The 20,335-nt window shown below is 29.2% G+C and overlaps 2 protein-coding genes and 1 pseudogene across 7 annotated transcripts; 2 read left to right on the forward strand and 1 right to left on the reverse strand.

Moving 5' to 3' along the window:
* Window positions 1–692: 692 nt before the first annotated feature.
* LOC101510012 (uncharacterized) lies at window positions 693–6,083 on the reverse strand (annotated as a pseudogene).
* A 1,987-nt stretch (window positions 6,084–8,070) lies between these two features.
* LOC101510332 (GSH-induced LITAF domain protein) lies at window positions 8,071–18,281 on the forward strand. 6 transcript variants are annotated; one of them, XM_073366787.1, is made up of 3 exons: window positions 8,071–8,375; window positions 8,445–8,654; window positions 18,095–18,281. In XM_073366787.1, the coding sequence occupies exons 1-3, from the start codon at window positions 8,197–8,199 to the stop codon at window positions 18,279–18,281; spliced, it is 576 nt and encodes a 191-aa protein (XP_073222888.1). In that variant the 5' UTR covers window positions 8,071–8,196. The 6 variants fall into 6 exon arrangements, with proteins under 6 accessions (XP_073222888.1, XP_073222892.1, XP_073222891.1 ...); XM_073366791.1 differs by lacking the exon at window positions 18,095–18,281 and adding an exon at window positions 18,067–18,082 and having other exon boundaries at window positions 8,084–8,375; XM_073366790.1 differs by lacking the exon at window positions 18,095–18,281 and adding an exon at window positions 17,266–17,504 and having other exon boundaries at window positions 8,084–8,375.
* On the forward strand, window positions 18,234–19,620 carry LOC101510664 (leucine-rich repeat protein 1-like). Its single transcript, XM_004491620.4, has 7 exons — window positions 18,234–18,375; window positions 18,468–18,600; window positions 18,693–18,764; window positions 18,845–18,988; window positions 19,065–19,136; window positions 19,215–19,286; window positions 19,368–19,620. The coding sequence occupies exons 1-7, from the start codon at window positions 18,300–18,302 to the stop codon at window positions 19,444–19,446; spliced, it is 648 nt and encodes a 215-aa protein (XP_004491677.1). The 5' UTR covers window positions 18,234–18,299; the 3' UTR covers window positions 19,447–19,620.
* The last annotated feature ends 715 nt before the right edge of the window (window positions 19,621–20,335 follow it).

Genomic DNA, 20,335 nt, shown 5'->3' on the forward strand with positions numbered 1-20,335 from the left:
CAAAATACTACTACATTCCCTTCCCCACTTCCATTTTAATTGTTAATTTTGTGATAAAAAATCATTTTAATTTATAAGTTGTTTTTAAATTTTAATATAACATAATTTATTTAACTAGCATATGGTGCTGAATTAAAGAGTAGCATATGGAACTTCTTCAACACATCCTCAACATATTTCCTTTGATGACAATAGGTATTTCTAGACTACATTTCTATAGAAAATAAGACAAGCTCCTAAGAGCTGACTACTCAAACATCATATTGTTCTTGAAGTTATTCATATTCACTAGTGCAATTAAACTTTGTTACATCGGTTTCTATGTACATGTTAGATCAGTTGCTTGTCTGATCTAACATCAAGTGTTGTAATAAATAGTTAATTATTAAATCGGCTAAAATGACAGATGTAACAAGTCAAAATTCAAAAATAATTTATTACATCAGTTAAATTTGAACCAATCTAACAAGTCAATTCAAAATTGATTATTACATCGGTTAAATTTGAACCAATCTAACAAGTCATATTCAAAATTTAACTAAATTTCATACTTCCTTCATTATAGCAATTATAAAATCAACTAAATATCAATTGCATCGTAGCATCGTCACAACAAATAAGTAGAACCAAAACACTAATGTAACTATAGACAAAATCAAATTGAACATGCTCGGACCCAAGGAGTCACATGATGGCACCAACTATGTTGACAATACATTATACTTAACATAAAAACACAAACAAATCACAAGTCTGAGTATACATAAAAGATAGTAATAATATTAATAATCAAGATTAGCACAAAAAGATTCATATGAATTAACACAACCAAATCACTTGAATGATTACTAGTATTCGTCGTCCCTAACCAAAGATTTCATTGTCTGCTGCAAGCATGAAATCTACACAACAATTTAACTCATTAGCGCCCAAGAAATCATCACAAAGCTGAATGAAACACCTATTTAAAACTCTAACCAATAATTAACATTTACAAAACACAATGAATAATAAAAAATTATCATAATAACTCAAAAATAAAAACATACAACAAACAATTTTGAAGCCAGAAGCAGAAACTTTACCTGTAGAAGCAGAAACTTTCGACGGCGTGACACATTATTTTCTTTGGTCCTTGTCACCATTTAACCTATGAGCAAATCATATATACATACTCATTAATAATTGTCCCGGTAAGGCGTCAACAAAGTCAAAAAAATGAAAGCAAAAAGCAGAGTATATATCCAACAAAATAGTCCTGGCATGTATTTCTTGGGTGCCAAATGCCAATAGTCCACCTCCATCTAGCAATATAGAAATAGAAACAGAAAATATGATGACCCCACAAAGATATTTCGACTTTTCATGATGTTTGATGTTTCTTTTTGCTACTGGTTTCCACGTAAAATAATATGCATAGCAGGAATACATTCACATTTATTACTTTTAAAGAATATATGTGATTTCATTGGGCATGTTTTTCTTTCTTTTTCAGTGGAAACGTTTCTACTTTCCTATCACATTTTGAGTATAAATTTTAATTTAATACAATACCATCCATGTCCTAAAAATAAAATTTCCATATGTTGAAGGGCTGCTATTACCTACCTGCCATGCAAAACTTAGCAAGGGCTATTCTTCATTTGTTAGTCCAAATCTTCAAAAGATGTATTGTTTCTTTGCTCGATCTGTCGCGCATTTCTAGCACGTCTTTGAGGTTGCTTCAACAACTTGATTATCTCATATATTCTGATACTTTGACCAGAGTAAAGGCAAAGGTCAAGTGGAGTTAAACCATCATGAGACAAACAAAAGAGAAATTGAATCTCTTTTGAATATGTAAAAGAATTTGAACACTCGATCACTGCTTAATGGTTTTTCTAATTTTATAACTAAACAATAGACAAATATATGCATATACCAACTGACACTGAGTTGAAGAAAACTATATGCTCCAAAGTGTGAATGCCAAATCCATATGAAGAATTACAAGTTTAGGGGTCCCAGAAAAAACAGACATATTAACCAAAATCAAGTCAGAAAAAGCTAGTTTGACGTTACTATCCAAGTAGAACTCAACTATCCATCATACCTTGCCATGTCCTGCTAGATCCTTTAATCAACTGCTTGGATTGGCGGATTCTATAGATAATGACAATTACCATAGCCAGTAAGATGATGATACCAAGAGCAAGACATACCTCACAATCCTCTTGATTTTGGAATATAAGGACGACAAGGTACACAAAACATCACAAACCATGTACATTAGCATCATTTACTTCAACATAAATGGGTTACCCGACAGAATAAACACAAAATATCAAGCACAAAACTCTTCATAGTTAGACATACAGAGACACAAGGTTCGACAACTGTTTGATCTCTAGTGGAATGTTCCCCGAAAGTTGTTGAAGGACATATCACTAGAGAAAATATAAATCATTATGAACTAATTAAACCCCAAGAAAAAAAAAACTTAACAAGACGTTGAAAATTCAATCGTTTAGATCAGAAAACATCAACAAGACTTACATAATTTGTATGCTTCTGAGATTGCCAAATTCAGCGGACAAGGGACCATCAAGATGATTATGACTCAAGTTCCTGCATTTATAACATTTTAAAATACACTAATTCAGTAACAAGACACCGCAAGGAGGCCAATCTTTCAATTTCAATACTTCAGGCCACTTAAGCCAATCCAAAAAACGTTACTAGTGTTAAAGAAACTAGGTTGCCTGTTATCACAACCCTCAATTAATTACCTTACTAGCTGCTAGTAATAATAAAAGAGAATAAAAACAAAGACAAAGTAAAAAAACACTCAAACCGATTTTATGAGTTCCAATTTTATATCATATTAAGATTATCAATAGTAAAAAGAGTATAATCAATAAATTCCTGGTGTGAAATAATTAAATTAATGACCTTTCAATTACGTTTGACTGAAAAGCTTCTAAGAAACTAGACTAATCTATAGTTCAAAGAAATTTTATTATTTCAGAGGTGTTCTTAGCACAAGATTCCACTCCTATCTTATGAATGAGAACAATGAATATTGTCACTATCTTTATCATCAAGTATGAGTTTAACTCCATTATACTTAAAAGCATTTACCACATCCTAAATCTTGGTTTGCTCTTAAATCTTTTCTTCTGTACTTCTTTATTTACATTTACATGAATACCTCCTCCCTGTCCTTCACTAAGACCCTCAACTTTGAGCCACCTGGCCAATACTTCCCCAACAACAACAACTACTTTTGCATTGCAGGACCGGCCACACTCAAGGGACTGCTTGATGTCGTGTTCTGCAACGGATGATGTTGCTACTATTCGTCCACAGTTTCGATATATCACGTTTGCAGTAATGTACTTTATTGATATGAACAATCTCAACACATACCGCTTCGTTAAAGCCATTCTTCAATCATATGATAAGTGGATTGAAAATCAAGCACATAAATCAATTTCAACAAAAGGAGAAAGAAAAAAACATAAGGAAAAAAAAATGAGCACATAGCTCATGTCACCCATATTAGTAGAAAAGGAACTCAACTACTCAATGCCATTAACAGAATTGAAGAATTTTACATATCATTAACATAAAACTATCACTCATATTAAAAACATATGCTCCATTCAAGTTAGAAAATTTCAATATAGAGTCAACAACAACATCAAACATAACAAAGTAATAAAGGGTCATCTTCTTTGATTGCTTTCTCAGCCACAACCTAAGGCAAAGATTGAATTACACGGCAAAAATAAAACAATATTTGTTTCTAAAAAGCAGAATTTTTTATGTGTCTATATCTAGGAAAGGGGTCATGAAGGAAATAATATAAGAAAATCTACCTTCACCCGCATCTTAGTGCTACCAGTCTCTTGTTCCTGAACAATTCTAGCATTTGAATTGAAACTATGATTACACATGTCAGTTAGAGGGATCATCATGGGTGTGTCAAAGTTCATCCCATTTGATTGCTTGTTACCATGTAACCAAAAACTACTAGTGTTCAATTAGAGGTAGAATCTCAATTTTTCACAAAAAATTACTAGTGTTCAATGTCAACCAACAAAAACTGATATAGTCATTTGCAACAGATAGAAGAACATACTCTACAAATGAGGTAGAGCCCTTATTATGTGCACCCTTTATCTTGAGAATAGAAGTAACCAAATTATAAATCTTAACATTCTCAAATGAAGGAATCTTCCTTCCTCTTGCAAATTGAGGACCATGTCCAATGAAAATGCTCCTCATGGACAAAGAAGAATAGTCATAACCATATAATCAGCTACATTCTTGTCGCTTCATTTTCTTCTGCTCAACCTTAAGAACTTTTTCAATCAAACCAATGATAGGAAAAATCCAATAGCTCGATGCATAATGACGCCTACAAGGTAAATTTTTCTTAAAATACATTCTCAATTGTTTCCACTCACAACTTTCCCCAAACTCAACCCTTCATTCATCTTCGCAACTACATCTAACGATTCATAACCAGAAATTGGATGAATCGCAAGTACCAAACTATATGTAACAACCCAATTTTCCAATATATCAATCCAAGACACTAAATCATCAAGAAACATCAATTTTTATCACAAGAACCAACCATTCCATGATCACCTACAATAATAATACTAAAATCTTCAACAACAAAAACCTCTTTGTTCCAAACTACTAATCAACCTACCTATCATTTATAGATAAAAGTGATTATATGTTATAAGATTAAGTTCTTAATTAAGTTATTTATCCAATCACAACAATATTTTGATTTCTCTCATCAAAATGAAAAAGTATAAAATATATTTTTTCTATACTATTTCATAAAATTCAGTCCTAAACGGTTAACTATAAATTGTACCTGGTGAAGAAGAGGAACATACTGCAAATTCTTAATATCTTCCCAAGAAAAGAAAATAGGAACAATGTAAGACTGTGGAAGATTACTTATATACGGCCACCAAAAAGATCCAAGTTTGTCCCTTTCATGAAGAAGCTTCAAACCTAGTTTCATTGCCCATTGTTCATCTGCCAAATGCTACCACAATATCCAATCAATTCAACTTGTTGAAATTCAAACAATACAAATTAAGTTAATAATGAAATTAAAAATAGAGAAATAAAATTTACCGGGAACGTGGTTGGTGAATTGAAGTAGGAGAGAGTCGGAATCGGTGAAGTGTAAAGGAATGTGTTGAGGTAGAACAATTAAGTCAGTGTCGATTGGGATTTCTTCGTAAACGATTAACCCTAAACTGTTGGAAGAGTCGAATTGTGATATCCCTAAATTTAGCTACAATTGTCTATCTCAGTATGTATTTGTAATTATTTTGGCGCGTTTGCGGGAGGAGAGTCTCGAAGTAGAAATGGAGGGAGAGAGAAGAAAGGTCAGATAAGGAGAGGAATTCATGAGGAGATACTCGACTTCCATTTTAGATAGCTGAAAGATGAAGGACGAAGAATGGCTTCATGTGCTTCACGTTCGTGCTTGTTTTCTAAGAGATTTTTTTTAAATGCTTCTTAGATCGGTCTAATATATCTGATCTAATAAAATTTGTGATAATAATAAATTTGTCATATTAGAACAGATCAATTAGAATAGATTTAACAAAGTTTACTATAATAACAAATTTGTCACTGTCTTTTTTTTTGTGTACAACTTTTTTAATTTTTTAATGTGTATGTTAGAACGGTTCAATTAAAACCGATCTAACAAAGCTTTACCATAATAACAAATTTGTCACCACCTTACTAATTACATTGGATGTATAACAACCGATCTAATATCGACGATGTAACAAAGTTAAAATGCACTAGTGATTGTTTGTGGTCAATAAGAGATCATCCACATGCAAACATAGTATTATAATGGTCTCTAATCTCTGCAAAAAAAAAACCTCTTGCCACCAGTCTTTCCTTATACATGGAAATTTCACCATTTGGTAAACACATTTCATATCAAGAGGCTTCTTCTTATTCTTCTCAATTGCCTTTATTTTATCCTTCATAGCTGCCAACCAATTTTTATCATTTATGACACAGGTTCTTCTTCTACCATTGTACATCTTTGTTATCTCTCCTATTAATTAACAATTATAAAAGAAAAACAAAATGGATAATTTTTTTAAAATTAATGCTGGGAAATTTTTCATTAATCAAAGTAGCACAAGCTACAATATTAAGCTCTTAACATTAAAGTTAGTTTATAGAGATGGGAATAGGTTAGACTTTGAAAGGTTTGACATACGATTAAATTTTTTGGTCTAAGTTTAGCCTACGATTTATTATAAACTTTTTTTTCAGTTTGGTCTTACCTTTTTAAAATGTCTAATCTGATATGAAAGCATATTTAAAAATTTATTTCACATTATAAATCATCTAAATAGTATTTTTTTTTTAAATAGCCTAAACTAGACCTTTATATATAACAAATCAAATAAAATCATACCTAGCAAATATGCAATAACCTTCCAAAAAAAAATAAATAAACAAAATGAACTCATAATTAACAAATATAAAATAACAAATACTAATATATATATATATATATATATATATATATATATATATATATATATTTGAACTCATAATTAGCAAATGTAAAATAAAAAATATTAATATTAATAATATATATATATACCAGCACCAAATAGATTTTTTTTTTAAATTTGAGTCTGATCTATTTAAATAGATTTTTATAAAAAATATAAACTTAATTTTTTTATTGAATAGGTGAGACCAGACAATAAATAAGTCAAATATAAGTCTAGTTTATTTTCACCTCTATTAACTTATCAAGTGCATAAAAAAAACAAATAAATGATAATTAATATTATAGTTTTATTTTTTTTATATGGGCGGCTAAACCCGGCAGAAATCGTGTCTAATAAAGAGTTTTTAGTAAAAGGACTAAATTAAAATTATTAATAAAATTGAATATACATTTGCTTTCTCTCAAGTTGTTAATGACAATGTTTTACATCTAATGGACCACTGATGTAAATGCAGGATTATCCTCAACATGGATAATCGGGGAACCATTTCACACACAATGACTAGTCTATATATAATAATTAAGTTTGAATCCGTCATTATACAAATGTAGCATGATGTCTTCTTCGTTTTGAAGATTTTTGGTGGATTCTCCCGTCTAATTAAAACAATACATTAAACATAACAATATCTAAAAATATGTCTCAAGTTGTTAATGACAATGTTTTACATCTAATGGACCACTGATGTAAATGCAGGATTATCCTCAACATGGATAATCGGGGAACCATTTCACACACAATGACTAGTCTATATATAATAATTAAGTTTGAATCCGTCATTATACAAATGTAGCATGATGTCTTCTTCGTTTTGAAGATTTTTGGTGGATTCTCCCGTCTAATTAAAACAATACATTAAACATAACAATATCTAAAAATATGTCCTATTTGAATTTCTCATTTAATAATATACTATATTTTGAATCATTAATATTATTACTAATTAATATTTTTATGCTGTTTTATTTGACTTCTTATTTTAATAGTCAACTTTTACGATTTATTTAAATTCTCCTCCAAAAAAAACATTTACGAGTTATTTGTAACATGTAATTTAAGTAATTTAAGAGTTAACATTTATTTATATATTTTTTTAATTTTTATTAAAAGCATTTTTGAAATGTTTTATTTTGAAAACAAGTATTTTTAAATAAATAAAAAGTTTAAATTTTTTTGAAAATGTTAATTATTATTTTTTTGTAAAGAGGCAAGTCCAAAAACAAAATGTTATTCATAGTTATTTTAAAGTTATTAGTTATAATAAGTAAGAATGTAACAATCAACATTTGCATTTTTTTTTTTTACCATAAAAGAGTTTGTCCCCACTAACACGTCTAGAATGCGTTGTGATGATCCAGAAAGGTTGAAGTTGAATAAAGGTTATCGAGAATAACGTAGAATTTCCACGTAGCGCAGTTATATACAGGGGTATTTTGGTCTATTGGAAATAGAAGTAGAAGAAAACGAAAGCGTAGAAAAGTAATACCATTATTACCAATGGAATTGGCGTATAAGAAGAAACGCGTTTGTTTGGTCTAAATTATTTATTTATTTGAGAGTTGAAAAAAAAAGAGTTGTTAGTTAAGAATTGAGAATTGAGAATTGTTGTTAGGTTTGGAAGAGAATGGGAAGAAAAGAAGAGGAAGTGGTGGTTGGAGTGCCCGTTTATGAAAGGGGAGGTATACCGCCTAACGCGATTGTCGGAGATCCGAAAGGGATTCCAATCCAACAGACTATTTACAGAGACACTCCTGCTCCCTTCAACTGCCCTTACTGCTCCAACACCTCTCTCACCACCCTCAGGTCTTTTTCATACATCTTTTTTCATTTCATTTTTAGGATTTATTTATTCATAACTATATCTTGATGCAGATCGAAGCCTAGTTTGGCTGCTTTCATTGGATGCTTGATGCCAATGATGCTTGGAGTTTGTTTTCTTTGTCCTTCAATGGACTGTCTCTGGCATAAATATCACTACTGTCCTCAATGCCATCAAAAAGTTGCTGAATTTCATAAATCAGATCCCTGTGCTGTCATGGATCCACCACACTGGACACAGGAGAGCTTTGCATTCACTTCATAGTAATACTCTGTTATTTTATTATCTACCTGCCTACATACATATAATTGAATCTGAATTGTGTCTTTCAAATTAAACAACGAAACAAACCACTTTGGCTTTCTCACAAACACCATATGGGCATACTAATTTATATTTTCAATTCTAAACTTTAGTTCAGATATTCATTCACAATCATAAATATTTTTGCCTAGAGACTTAAATTAAGAATTCATACTCATGGGATTTGAATTCACTGCATTCAGCCAACACTGATCAAAGGGGGTTTGGATTTTGGGGGTTACCGCCACCGTGCGGTGATCCACCGTGAGTATTTCAATGAGTTAATTAATCAATTATTTATTTGCGTTGGTTGTGGTAGTTACCGAAACCAAAGTGTGCATAAAAAATTGATTCTCATCGTTATTTTACTCTTGAATTTATTTTCCTAAACTCTTCATTTATTCTTCTTTACAAAATATAGTTAGTGTTCTTGTTGGAGAAATTAGACACATAATCATTACAAATAATAAAACAACAATAAATATAAGCATCAAATAAACTTTATTAAGAATAAAATAAAATTAGAGAACACTATAAATTATCCATCTTTGGCTGTCGAGCATGTAATTTTATGTATAATTTGAAAGTGTTTAGAGACAAAGGGAATAGAGATATGGTTGTTTTAAAAGAGGAGAGGAAAGAGATTTTAATTAAATTTATATATTTTGGTATATTTTCCGGCAAAAAGATATCTAGAAGAGATTTTATTCTTCTCTTCTCTTTAAAAGCTGAACAGAATAAATATTATTTAAAATATTTTATCCCCTTCAATCCCTCCAACCAAACATATCCGAAAAGTATTTTACCACCAGAGGTAAATTACTTAATATAGTTTATCTCATAACCAATACTCTCGAACACACAACAATTACTAACATTGCACATGAACTAACAAGGGCATACAAAAATGACTAAGATAAAATAAACTAAATATAACAGTTTTATCAAAAACATGACTATTAAAACATAGAGAATATAACCAACATATATTGAGTCGTGAAAGGGATTAAATTGCCTAAATCCAACTCCAAATCTCTGCAGGAAGAAATATCCATATTTAGTGTGACAATTAAGATTTAATTCAATAGAAGAACTTATAAGTAAAAACATAGAAAATGTATAAGACCACTTGATTATTATGATTATGATAATGATATTAAAAATTAATCATAAATATCGTAGTGATTTCTAACTTAATAAATGTATTTTTTTTTATAAAATAAAATTTAGATGAGTTGAGTTCTAGAAGCTCATCAGGGTCAAGGCAGACCTCAAAGTTCAAATAGTGTTGATCACTCACTAATGAGGTCCTCACATCGGTAACTTTGCATTGAAATTGAAATTTGTAAGAATTTTGATTAGTGTCAACATGGTATGTGTTAACAAAATATTAATAAAGTTTAGGTTTTATTGAGAAATAAAGTCATTATTCCTTTTGTGCAACTTATTATGTTGGTGTTATAGTTGTCTAACCCGCTCACCACTACTTCTAAATTAGAAGTTCTAAATAAAAGTCTCAAAGCTCCCTCTCCTCTCTTTGATTTGTAGAGTACTTGTGTGGTGCACTAGTCAATTAAAAAAACTTAATAGAAAGTCAAAGTGATTATGTGGGATTTTTTCTCCAACTTATTTTTCTACTTGTGGAACTGAGTGATGAGACCTTTTTTCACATACCATGAAATTTTTTCATACTATATATTATTAGAGAGAAAAATAAAGATAAATGACATTACATATTATTCGATTGCATTATGAAATATGTAAATTCATTAAAACAAAAAATACACATTGCCATCAAGTAGTATCATTTTTAATTAGCTATTTGTTTCGGTTGGATTTTTGCATTCAGGTAGATTGTTGCACAATGCCATTTGCTCTACCTTCATACATAGTTTGCAAAAGTCATTGATATCTATAGCTATTGTCATTTGAAAAGAAATAACATTAATAGAATTATGGTGGATCTTTGAGTCTTGTTGACTATAATTCGAATGGCAACATGTGAGATTAATGGACCGTTTCATTTAATGCATTACGTTAATGTGGTGTTTGTTGGACCACCCTTTGAGTGTGTAACATTGATCGTTTTATATCAACTTACATTTCATAAATTAATGACCAAATATGACATAGGAAAGGTTAAGTTGATGGGAACACTTTATCTTAGTGAAATTGTTAGTGGAGGGAGTAGCAACTATTTAATCTAATAAATGTGCATAATTATTTGGAGAGTTTAAAAGACAATTTGAAAATATAGTATAGAATTTCAAAATATCGATTAGGTAATGCTTAGAGTTTGACATGGAATAACGAGAGGAATAAAATAGAACGATGCCTTACTCATATTATACTTATCTAATTTAATGTTCTTTTTTTGGTTTGCAGGTAAATATTGACCGATCTAAAAATTGTAACCTAGTAGAAACAAATTTATATATTATAAATATTTTTATAAAAATTGAATGCATAGAATTAAAAATTGTAAAGACATTATCATAAAGTAAAAAGTTGGAGATTATAAAAAACTATACAATTATATATTCCTAAATTGAGGGTATCTTAACATCTACAAATCACAATTTCTCTTTACATGAATTCATATTTTGAAATTTGTATTTAGTAAAATTAAAATAACTGCAGATATTTGAGAAAGAAAAAAAAATGAAATATATCTTTTAATTTAACGTCACTAATACTTAACAATAGAATTATTAGTAAATTGTCTTTTTTTGTCTCTAAAAGTTTTTCTTTATTTTAACTTTTTTTAGTAGTAACTTTTTTTAATACTATATAAATATATGTTTCTAATCTCTACATATATTACAAAATCATTCAACAATCATATATTCTATATGGTTGGACATTTAATTTTTCTCAAAGCTCGTTGTAAGAAACTCATTTCAACTGTTGTAGTTGTCGTACATAAAATTAAATTAAGGTAACTTCCTATAATAGATTTTTTTTTATTGAAATCCATCTAATATGATTTTTTTTAAATGAAGTAAAGAGAAAATTATTTTAAATTAAAGTGATATTAAGAATTATTTTATTACTATTTTCAAAAAATTTGAACTATATCAATTAAAATTAAAATTATAAGACTAAACTCTTACTATTAACTAACATCTCTTGAATGTAAAATATGATCTTTTATTTTCACAAACATTAAAAAAAAAAACACTTTATTATGGGGTCAACCCTTAATTATTAAGAGAACAGAAATAGAATTATTAAATAATTAATGCAAACAATTGAAGGCAGGTGCCCCAATTACATGTACATGAATTCGTCTCTGCCCTCTTGTCCCAGTTATAAAATTAATGAATCTATCATTTGAAAACTGAATGTTTTTATAAATATATTTTTTTAAGAAAGTATGAAACATTAAATATATTCGTTATTATAATATATATATATATGCACTCACTTCCCTATATAGTTATGAGTGTTAGGTTAATTAATATGAGTTTAAGGGAAATAGTAATGCTGTCAGACTTAATAGCATTATAGAATATAAAATATATCTAATGAAGCTTAATTAATACTGCATATGAAATCCATTATAAGCGTACTTGGGCTGAGATGTCAATATAGTGGCAAGGGCTTAATATTTGATATTTAATTGTATAATGGTGATAAGTACGACCGTAATTAATAATAATATACTATATTATTATTTAAAATGTCAAATATAAGTAAACTCTATGATAATCGAGTAAGACATTTTTTCATTAAAAAATTAAATATATTCGTATACATCAAAAGTTGCTTTTAGTAGCGGGAAAATATTAAGGAAATAAAATACATGTTTTAATGAAAAATATTACTTTTTATAATTTTAAAGTCTAACTTACAAATATATATGTAAAAAAAGTAATAAGAGCTTGTAAAAAAAAAAGAATGAAGATAGTGTAGTGTATCTTGGAAAATCCCGCACACATGCATCTAAAATTTTATATTGGAACACACAAAATAAAGGAATAAGAAAGCACACGAAAATTTATGTGGTTCGATACGTCTTGTTTATGTTTACGATAATACCTCAATAATTAAATTCATATTATCTCAAATAAGAATACAATGATTTACAATTCACCCCAAATTGTGTATCACTATACAAACCGTCACACTCTAAAAGATACAAGAAATGATAACACTCACACTACAAGAAAAATAAATAAATAAGATTATCTCAAGTGTTCTCTCTCACACATACTTACTCTTAGATAAGATAATAAAACACTTTACAAGACTCCCATTTTATAGAATAAGAGTGTGACTTCTTCCCAAAAAAATATTAAATAAGGTCAATTTATTTTTACAATTTCAATTACCTCTAGAAACTTTTATAGTTCATTCTTGAAAGCTGAATTTGCATGTTCCATTAGTCAAATTCTAAAACCTTGGAATATTATTCCCATTTTTCCATGCATCGAAATTCCATAATTTGAAATTTGAATTGATTTCCAACAAATTCCCCCTCAATTAAAATTTCCAAATTTTAACACTATCTAAAAATTTCACTTTATTTTCACCACTTGTCTTCCAAAAAGATTGTTCTTCTAAGAAGCAAATATTCTTTTCAGTTTTCTTCTCTCGCAACACCAAGCACCTCCCTTTGTACACCTTGCAACCCCATTTTGAACCAACCAATTTGTACCCCTATGACATCATCTCCCCAAAGAAATCATATTGGCAGTAGTAAACGGTACATACATCACATTATAGAAAGTTTGGATGGCACCATTATGAAGCTTTACACTCACACTTCCAATGCCTTCAACCTTCATTTAATCACCATTTCCAAGCACAATATGACCAAACTCTCCATTAGTCTTCAAGTAGTCAAACATTTTTCGATCTCAACAAATGTGCTTTGCGGTGGCAGAGCATCACCTATTTTGATTTAACAACCTCCTTAGTTGTTGCTAAGAACATATCATCATCATCTTCTATTGTCCTTGCCACATTGGTTTGGGATAAGCCATCATCTTTCTTCATTCCTTTTAATTTTTTCAAGTCATCCCTCATTTGTGCACATCTTGTATGCACATGACCTATCTCTCTACAATAGAAACACTTCACATTTCTCATATCACGTTGTGGGCGTGATTGAGACTTCGATCTTCCTCTTGACTCACCTTGTTTTCTTGAGTGATTCCTCCCTCGCCCAAATCCCTCCACTGTTATCCATCATTGATATTCTCATTTCTCATCATTATCTCATTTTCACATAAAGCAATGGTCACCCCATCTAACTTCAATGTTGTCCTCCCTATAAGCAAAGTTTGGACCAAAGATTTGTAACACTTTGGTAATGACGCCAACAAGACCAGCACTTGTTCCTCGTTAGATATTATATCATATGTATTCAACAATTGACATACTAGTTGGTAGATGATGAACCTTCATAAGTCATTGTTTTTAATCATTTTGAGTCAATTGTTTAGCTTATTTCTTTCAATTTAATATTCGTTTTAGAGTTACTTTGAATAAATGTTCATTCCATAAAATAAGGTGTTTATTGAAGATGCAAACACGTGAAAGGGGTTGAATTGTGTTTGTCTAAGTTTAATCCTTTTTTAATTATTTATTCAAGAATTGTTTTGGATTTGGTTATTTTCTTATAATAGAACCAATAGCAACTAAACTTACAGAAATCAGAGGCAACAATTAAATAAAGAGTGTAGAAGTAAAATGACACAAGCAAATTTATCCTGGTTCACCACTAACTAGATAATAAAACTCTTCACGAGACTCACTTTTTATAGGAGAAGAGTGTTACTTCTTCCAAAAAAAAAAAATATTTAAGAAGGTCAATTAATCTCCACAATTTCAATGACCTCTAAAAACTCTCAATTCATTCTTCAAAGTTGAATATGCATGTTTCAATGATCCAATTCTGAGACCTTTGAATATTCTTCTCTTTTTTTCCATGAATTGAAATTCCACACTTTAAATTTTGAATTGATTTCCAACATAATATACTTTCACTCACTTAGTAAGAATAATAGCTAAGTGCATTTAATTATTTTTTTTTATAATAAAAAAGAAAATAGATTTACTAATGCACCTCTAATTATAATAGTCATTTCCTCACAGGATTTAAGAAATAGTTTATGGGTATTTTTGGATTAATAAAAAAAAATTATTCAAGATTAATTATTTTAAATGTAGTTAACATTTTCTTGAGTCAAACAAAATCTAAACATTTTTTGCTATAAGGAAGTAGCTACTATACCAACATTTAGTTATACAACTTTTACATGAATTAGCCTAGTAAAAAGAAACTTTTACATGAATTAATGTCAATTAAGTTCAACCTCTCTTTTCATAAGAAAGAAAAAAAGAATCAAGTTAGACCTCAAGAATGAATGTCTACGTTTTGTTTTAAGCTAATTACTTTTCTACAAGCCAAACAATATTTAATTTAAAAAATCCAAAAATAAAAATGTTCTGTTGACAAAAATAATATTTAATTTTTTAAAGAATTGAATGTACAAAATTTTAAAATGAAATTTTTATATTTAATATCTTAAAATGTGACCTCAGTACAAAGTTAGCTTTTGCCTTACTTTAAAAAGAAAACTGTACCATATGAATGGTGGAGCAACGATGTAAACATCTTTTGAAATTTGAATATATCAGTGGTCAACGGTCAAGCAAGCATTATAATTTCTTTTACACGTGAGGTGTTGATTAAACACTCATTGTCTTTATGGAAACTGTATATACTCCATACCTCTTTACAAAAATAAAAATACATATCTATGAAAAGACTAAATTATACTTTTGATAAATTATTTTTAAGTTTTATTTATTTTATTTTAGTCTTTTTAATCACAAATTTTATATAATGTGATTTCTTAAGTTATTTTTGTTTTATTTTAGTCTTATAAATTATAAATATTAAATATTTCAATCTTTTAATTTATAAAAAATATATATTTTATTCGTTTAAGTTACACACTATTAAAAATAATTAAAATATATAATATTCGTAATTTAAAAAATTAAAATATTTAATATTTATAATTTTAAAAACTAAAATAAAATAAAAATAATTTGAACGAGTAAAATATCGAATGCTTGTAATTTAAAAAACCAAAATAAAACAAATAAAATTTAAAGGATCAAAATAAATATTAAAAATATCTTAAACGACCAAAAGTGTAATTTAACTCAACAAACAAATACATGAATTTTATTTCTCTTTTTGTTTATATGAGTATTATTCTTAATTTGAACATTAATTAAAAAAAGCTTCCAAAGAAAAGAAGATTATAGAGATAGTTTTTTTGGTTTGTACAGTAGAGTTAAAAAAGATTTAGATCTAAATTCTCTGCACATAGCTGTACATGATTCAAACACGTAATATTTTCATTATATTTTTATCTTATATGATTGTTATTTCCTTTAATTTTAAATATAAAAATATAATTAAATTTAGATAATTAAAAAATATTAGTTAAATTCTTATTTATTAAAAAAATTGCATGCGTATATAAAAGAGAATTGAAAAATAAAATTTAAGCTTCTTAAAAGGCTTTTTTTAAAATAATATACCATTATATGATATGATTAATTAAAGAAGGTATAAGTTTATATTAAAAAATAGAGTTCAATAAATTTTTAGTTTCTATGAAATCAAAAAAATTATTTTTTGCTACCTGTAAAATAACACTGCATTTTGTAATCCCTATAAAAAAATTTAAAGAGACAATTTTACTCCATATTAGAAGAAACATGTTTCGTTGGTTTTGAATTTTTAAATAATTATTTTAAAATAAATTTAAAATACTTTAAAAAAATTCTCCTAAAAATTTAAATTTTTTTCACTATATAAAGTTATATGATTAAATACATGAATTTTATTGAATTCAATTTACACTTCCACATTATATATGGTCTTTCTCTAAATATTGAGGATGGATAATAATGAAAGAGAAATAGAGAGATGAGGTTAATATAAATCTGAAATCTGGAAGACACTTCTTTTAAAGAAGAGATAATAGCATAATATTAGAAAGGTAATTGGTGTCCCTCCCACTATCAAAAAAGAAGACAAAGGGAGCAAAAAGGTCTGGTGACTTAACAGAAAACAAAACAACATGCCTCGTGCTGTCAACCAATTCAACTCATTTTACCATCCTAAGTCAAAACTAGTGTTGGACTTCGACCCTTTAACGTGCATTAAAAGACGAGTATTTTTATTTTGCATTTGGATTGGCAAAGGCAAAGTAAATAGAAACTAAATCATGCTAGAAAACAATCGATCTATTTACTTTCTGGGATTACTTTTACATGTCCAATCACATGATGTTTCCTCTAAACTAGTTTAACACTATGGATGACCAAACATATATACTACTAATTTAATATGATTTTTCCATAGCTTGGAGTTTTATATATGAGATTATTAATTCCTTCATTCATGCTCTTCAATTTGAGATGATTATTCTGATTATAAAGAACTAAAAGAACCAAACAATTATTCTTTTGCTTTGGTGAAATGACACCACCCATTACCGAATCTAAGCATATATAATTAGTTATTTGTTATTATTTCAGGTGTTCTAAATGAAAGCAGATACTTCTATATATAAGAGTAAAAGGAACAATATAATAAATATGGAGAATTCCTTTTGGATACACACAAATGAGCAAAAGAAAAACATAAAATAATTAAATGATGTATATTATTAAATAATGAAGTGATATATATTTTCATGTGTGTTCTAATAATTTTTATTTGGGGTTGTGACTAAACAAGAATTTATCTCTACTATATTTATATACCTCTGTTACTACTGGATTATCTTTTGCTACTAGCTATTTCTCTGAGGTTAAAATTATGTTCGGGAGTTGAGTTTTATCTTTTAGATGTAAAAGGAGGGGAAAATCTATTTTCTATTTTTAAAAGTTAAGGCTAAGGCTATTTCTATGCATATTAAAATTTTCAGAGGCTTCAATGAAACCAGAGACTTGAATCATCTTGTTGTGCACAATGTGCTCCAAAAATCCTTTGAAAACCCACTCAAAAACATAAAAGATATAATCTTGAAGATTATCACCACTGCAAACTAAGTAAAACCTTAAGTGTCCTCAAGAAAAATAAGACAGAACATTTACTTCATAGAATAATAATCAACTCAATTCATGGCTCCAATTGATTTAAAAATCAGATATTTCTCACAATACAAAAGAAATTTAACAATAGAAATACCAATTATCAATACACTTTAAGAGTTGAAGATTGTATAGGCCGAAACTCAAAGAAAGACATTCAAAAGAAATAAGTATAGCAACTTTTTGATCATGTGTTGTGATTGAGCCATTTAAGAAAGAGTAATGATTGATATTTACACGTAGGATTGCATTGCTATTTGTGTGTGATTAGTGGGAGAAACTTTAAGTGGAAGAAAGTTCGATGTACTTGCTCTATAAAATTCCCCCCATACAAAATTGTGATTCCATTCAAAATGCATAATATAACTGCATTTGCATTGAAGAAAAAGGAAAGTGTGAGGGGTGAGGCTCTTTCTCTGCGCCAATTAAGTTTGAAACTCAAAAGTGTTGTCGGCTAGCTAGCTACTGCCTACTTGATGGAGACCAGCACACTTATTCATGTTATTGCCATTTTTATTCTCTTACTTGATGTCGCCAATGCAAACTCTGAAGGTAAGTAAACAAAACCCTCTTTTGTTCTGTTTTGTTTTGATACATACATATAATCTATGATCTGTTTCTGAAGAATCGAATCTTTTGAACAGGTGATGCCCTGTACGCGTTCAGAAGAGCTGTGAAAGACCCAAATAACGTTCTACAGAGTTGGGACCCCACTTTGGTGGATCCTTGTACATGGTTTCATGTTACCTGTGACCATGATAACCGGGTTACTAGACTGTAATTATTTATTTAGTATTCTGTCTTCTTTTCTTTCTTCAATTACTCAGCTCGGCTCTGCTTAATTTGGTTTCTCTTTCATGCTGATGCAGAGACCTTGGACATGCAAAACTGTCAGGCCATTTGGTTCCTGAGCTAGGGAACCTCCACCGCCTTCAGTTTCTGTAAGCAACCGACCACTTAATTTATAGTATCTATATTTCTTGAGAATTACTACTGTCTAAGAGTCAGTGAACTCTTGCAGAGAATTGTACAAGAATGAATTGGTTGGTCCAATACCAAAGGAACTTGGAAACCTGAAAAGCCTGATTAGTTTAGGTCTTTACCACAACAACCTCACTCACTCCATCCCTTCCACCCTCTCCAGCCTCTCTAATATCAAATTCTTGTAAGTTCATTTGTTGTTACACATTATTATAGTGATCAGCCAGATAATATAATGTATATGATGCTATGCTATGCAGGCGACTCAACAACAACAAGCTGACAGGAAGAATACCAAGGGAACTCACTAAACTAACTAACCTCAAAATCCTGTGAGTCTTATTCCATCTTCTTCACCAAAGTGCTCTTCCAATTTCATTTGGTTAATTATCTTGTCATGTGATGTGCAGAGACCTGTCAAACAATGATCTCTGTGGCATCTTCCCAACATACGGATCCTTCTCCAACTTCTCTCAACAAAGGTAACGCTAAGTCACAATCTAAACCATCTTTAATTCATTTTCACAGTTTGTTATGTAATTTTATTGTTTACGTTCCTTCAGTTTCAAGAACAACCCAAGACTTACAGGTCCAGAGTTAATGGGGTTCGTCAGATATGATATTGGAGGGAGCTGCAAATGAAAGAATATTGCCAATTTAGGAAATGTCTATTTTCCTTTTATTCACTTATTTTTCTCTAAATTACAACCATTATGTGATGGTGTCTAGATCTTCAGAGCTAGTACGGATGATTTTGGATGTCTATTTGTATTATCGATTGATATATGTAATAATGAAAATAATCATGTTTGGGTACTTAGTATTTCCTTGCGGATAAATAATAACTCTATCAGTTCAAAGAAAATGCTTGGGTAACAAACCACACACCCGTAGTTACATGAGTGAAAACACGTCTTAAAATATAAATAATTAATTAATTAAAAAGAGAATATAAAGAATTTTAAAAAGGTAAGATAATATTAAACAGTATTGAATCTAGAGTGATTTTGCAATACAAAATAGGACTCTTAAATCAAGGTAACAATTGTACATTATTTTGTGCAGACACAATTAGGATGAAACGAAATTAGAACAAAAGATGTTTGCAAATAATTAGGACATTTAAGTGAATCCATATCTCAAATATTTTATAAGTACGAGGGCCTCAACACTCTCAATCACCACATTAAAAAGCAAGTAGAGAACAATCATATATGTTTATCAGAGAGAGAAAGTCTATTTATTTTGTTCACGAGTACTTGTTAAAAAGTCAAAATTTAATGCATTGATATCGATAATTTTTCCATTTTGTCATCCGGTACTTGTAATTTACTAATTAGCATTACATTGACAAAAAAAATTGGGAATGGATCCACTCATGTTGAAAAAAAACATGAGGAGGTCATGTTTTAATCTCCACCATCCATTTAATGTCTTGAATGAGAGAGAAAATAAATTTAACAATAAAGATAGAAATTTGGATGGTGAAGATTAAAACATATCCCCTCTCATCTATGTTAGGGGATCCATT

The sequence above is a fragment of the Cicer arietinum genome, chromosome 3 (assembly GCF_000331145.2).
Source record: "Cicer arietinum cultivar CDC Frontier isolate Library 1 chromosome 3, Cicar.CDCFrontier_v2.0, whole genome shotgun sequence".
NCBI classification, from domain to species: Eukaryota; Viridiplantae; Streptophyta; class Magnoliopsida; order Fabales; family Fabaceae; genus Cicer; species Cicer arietinum.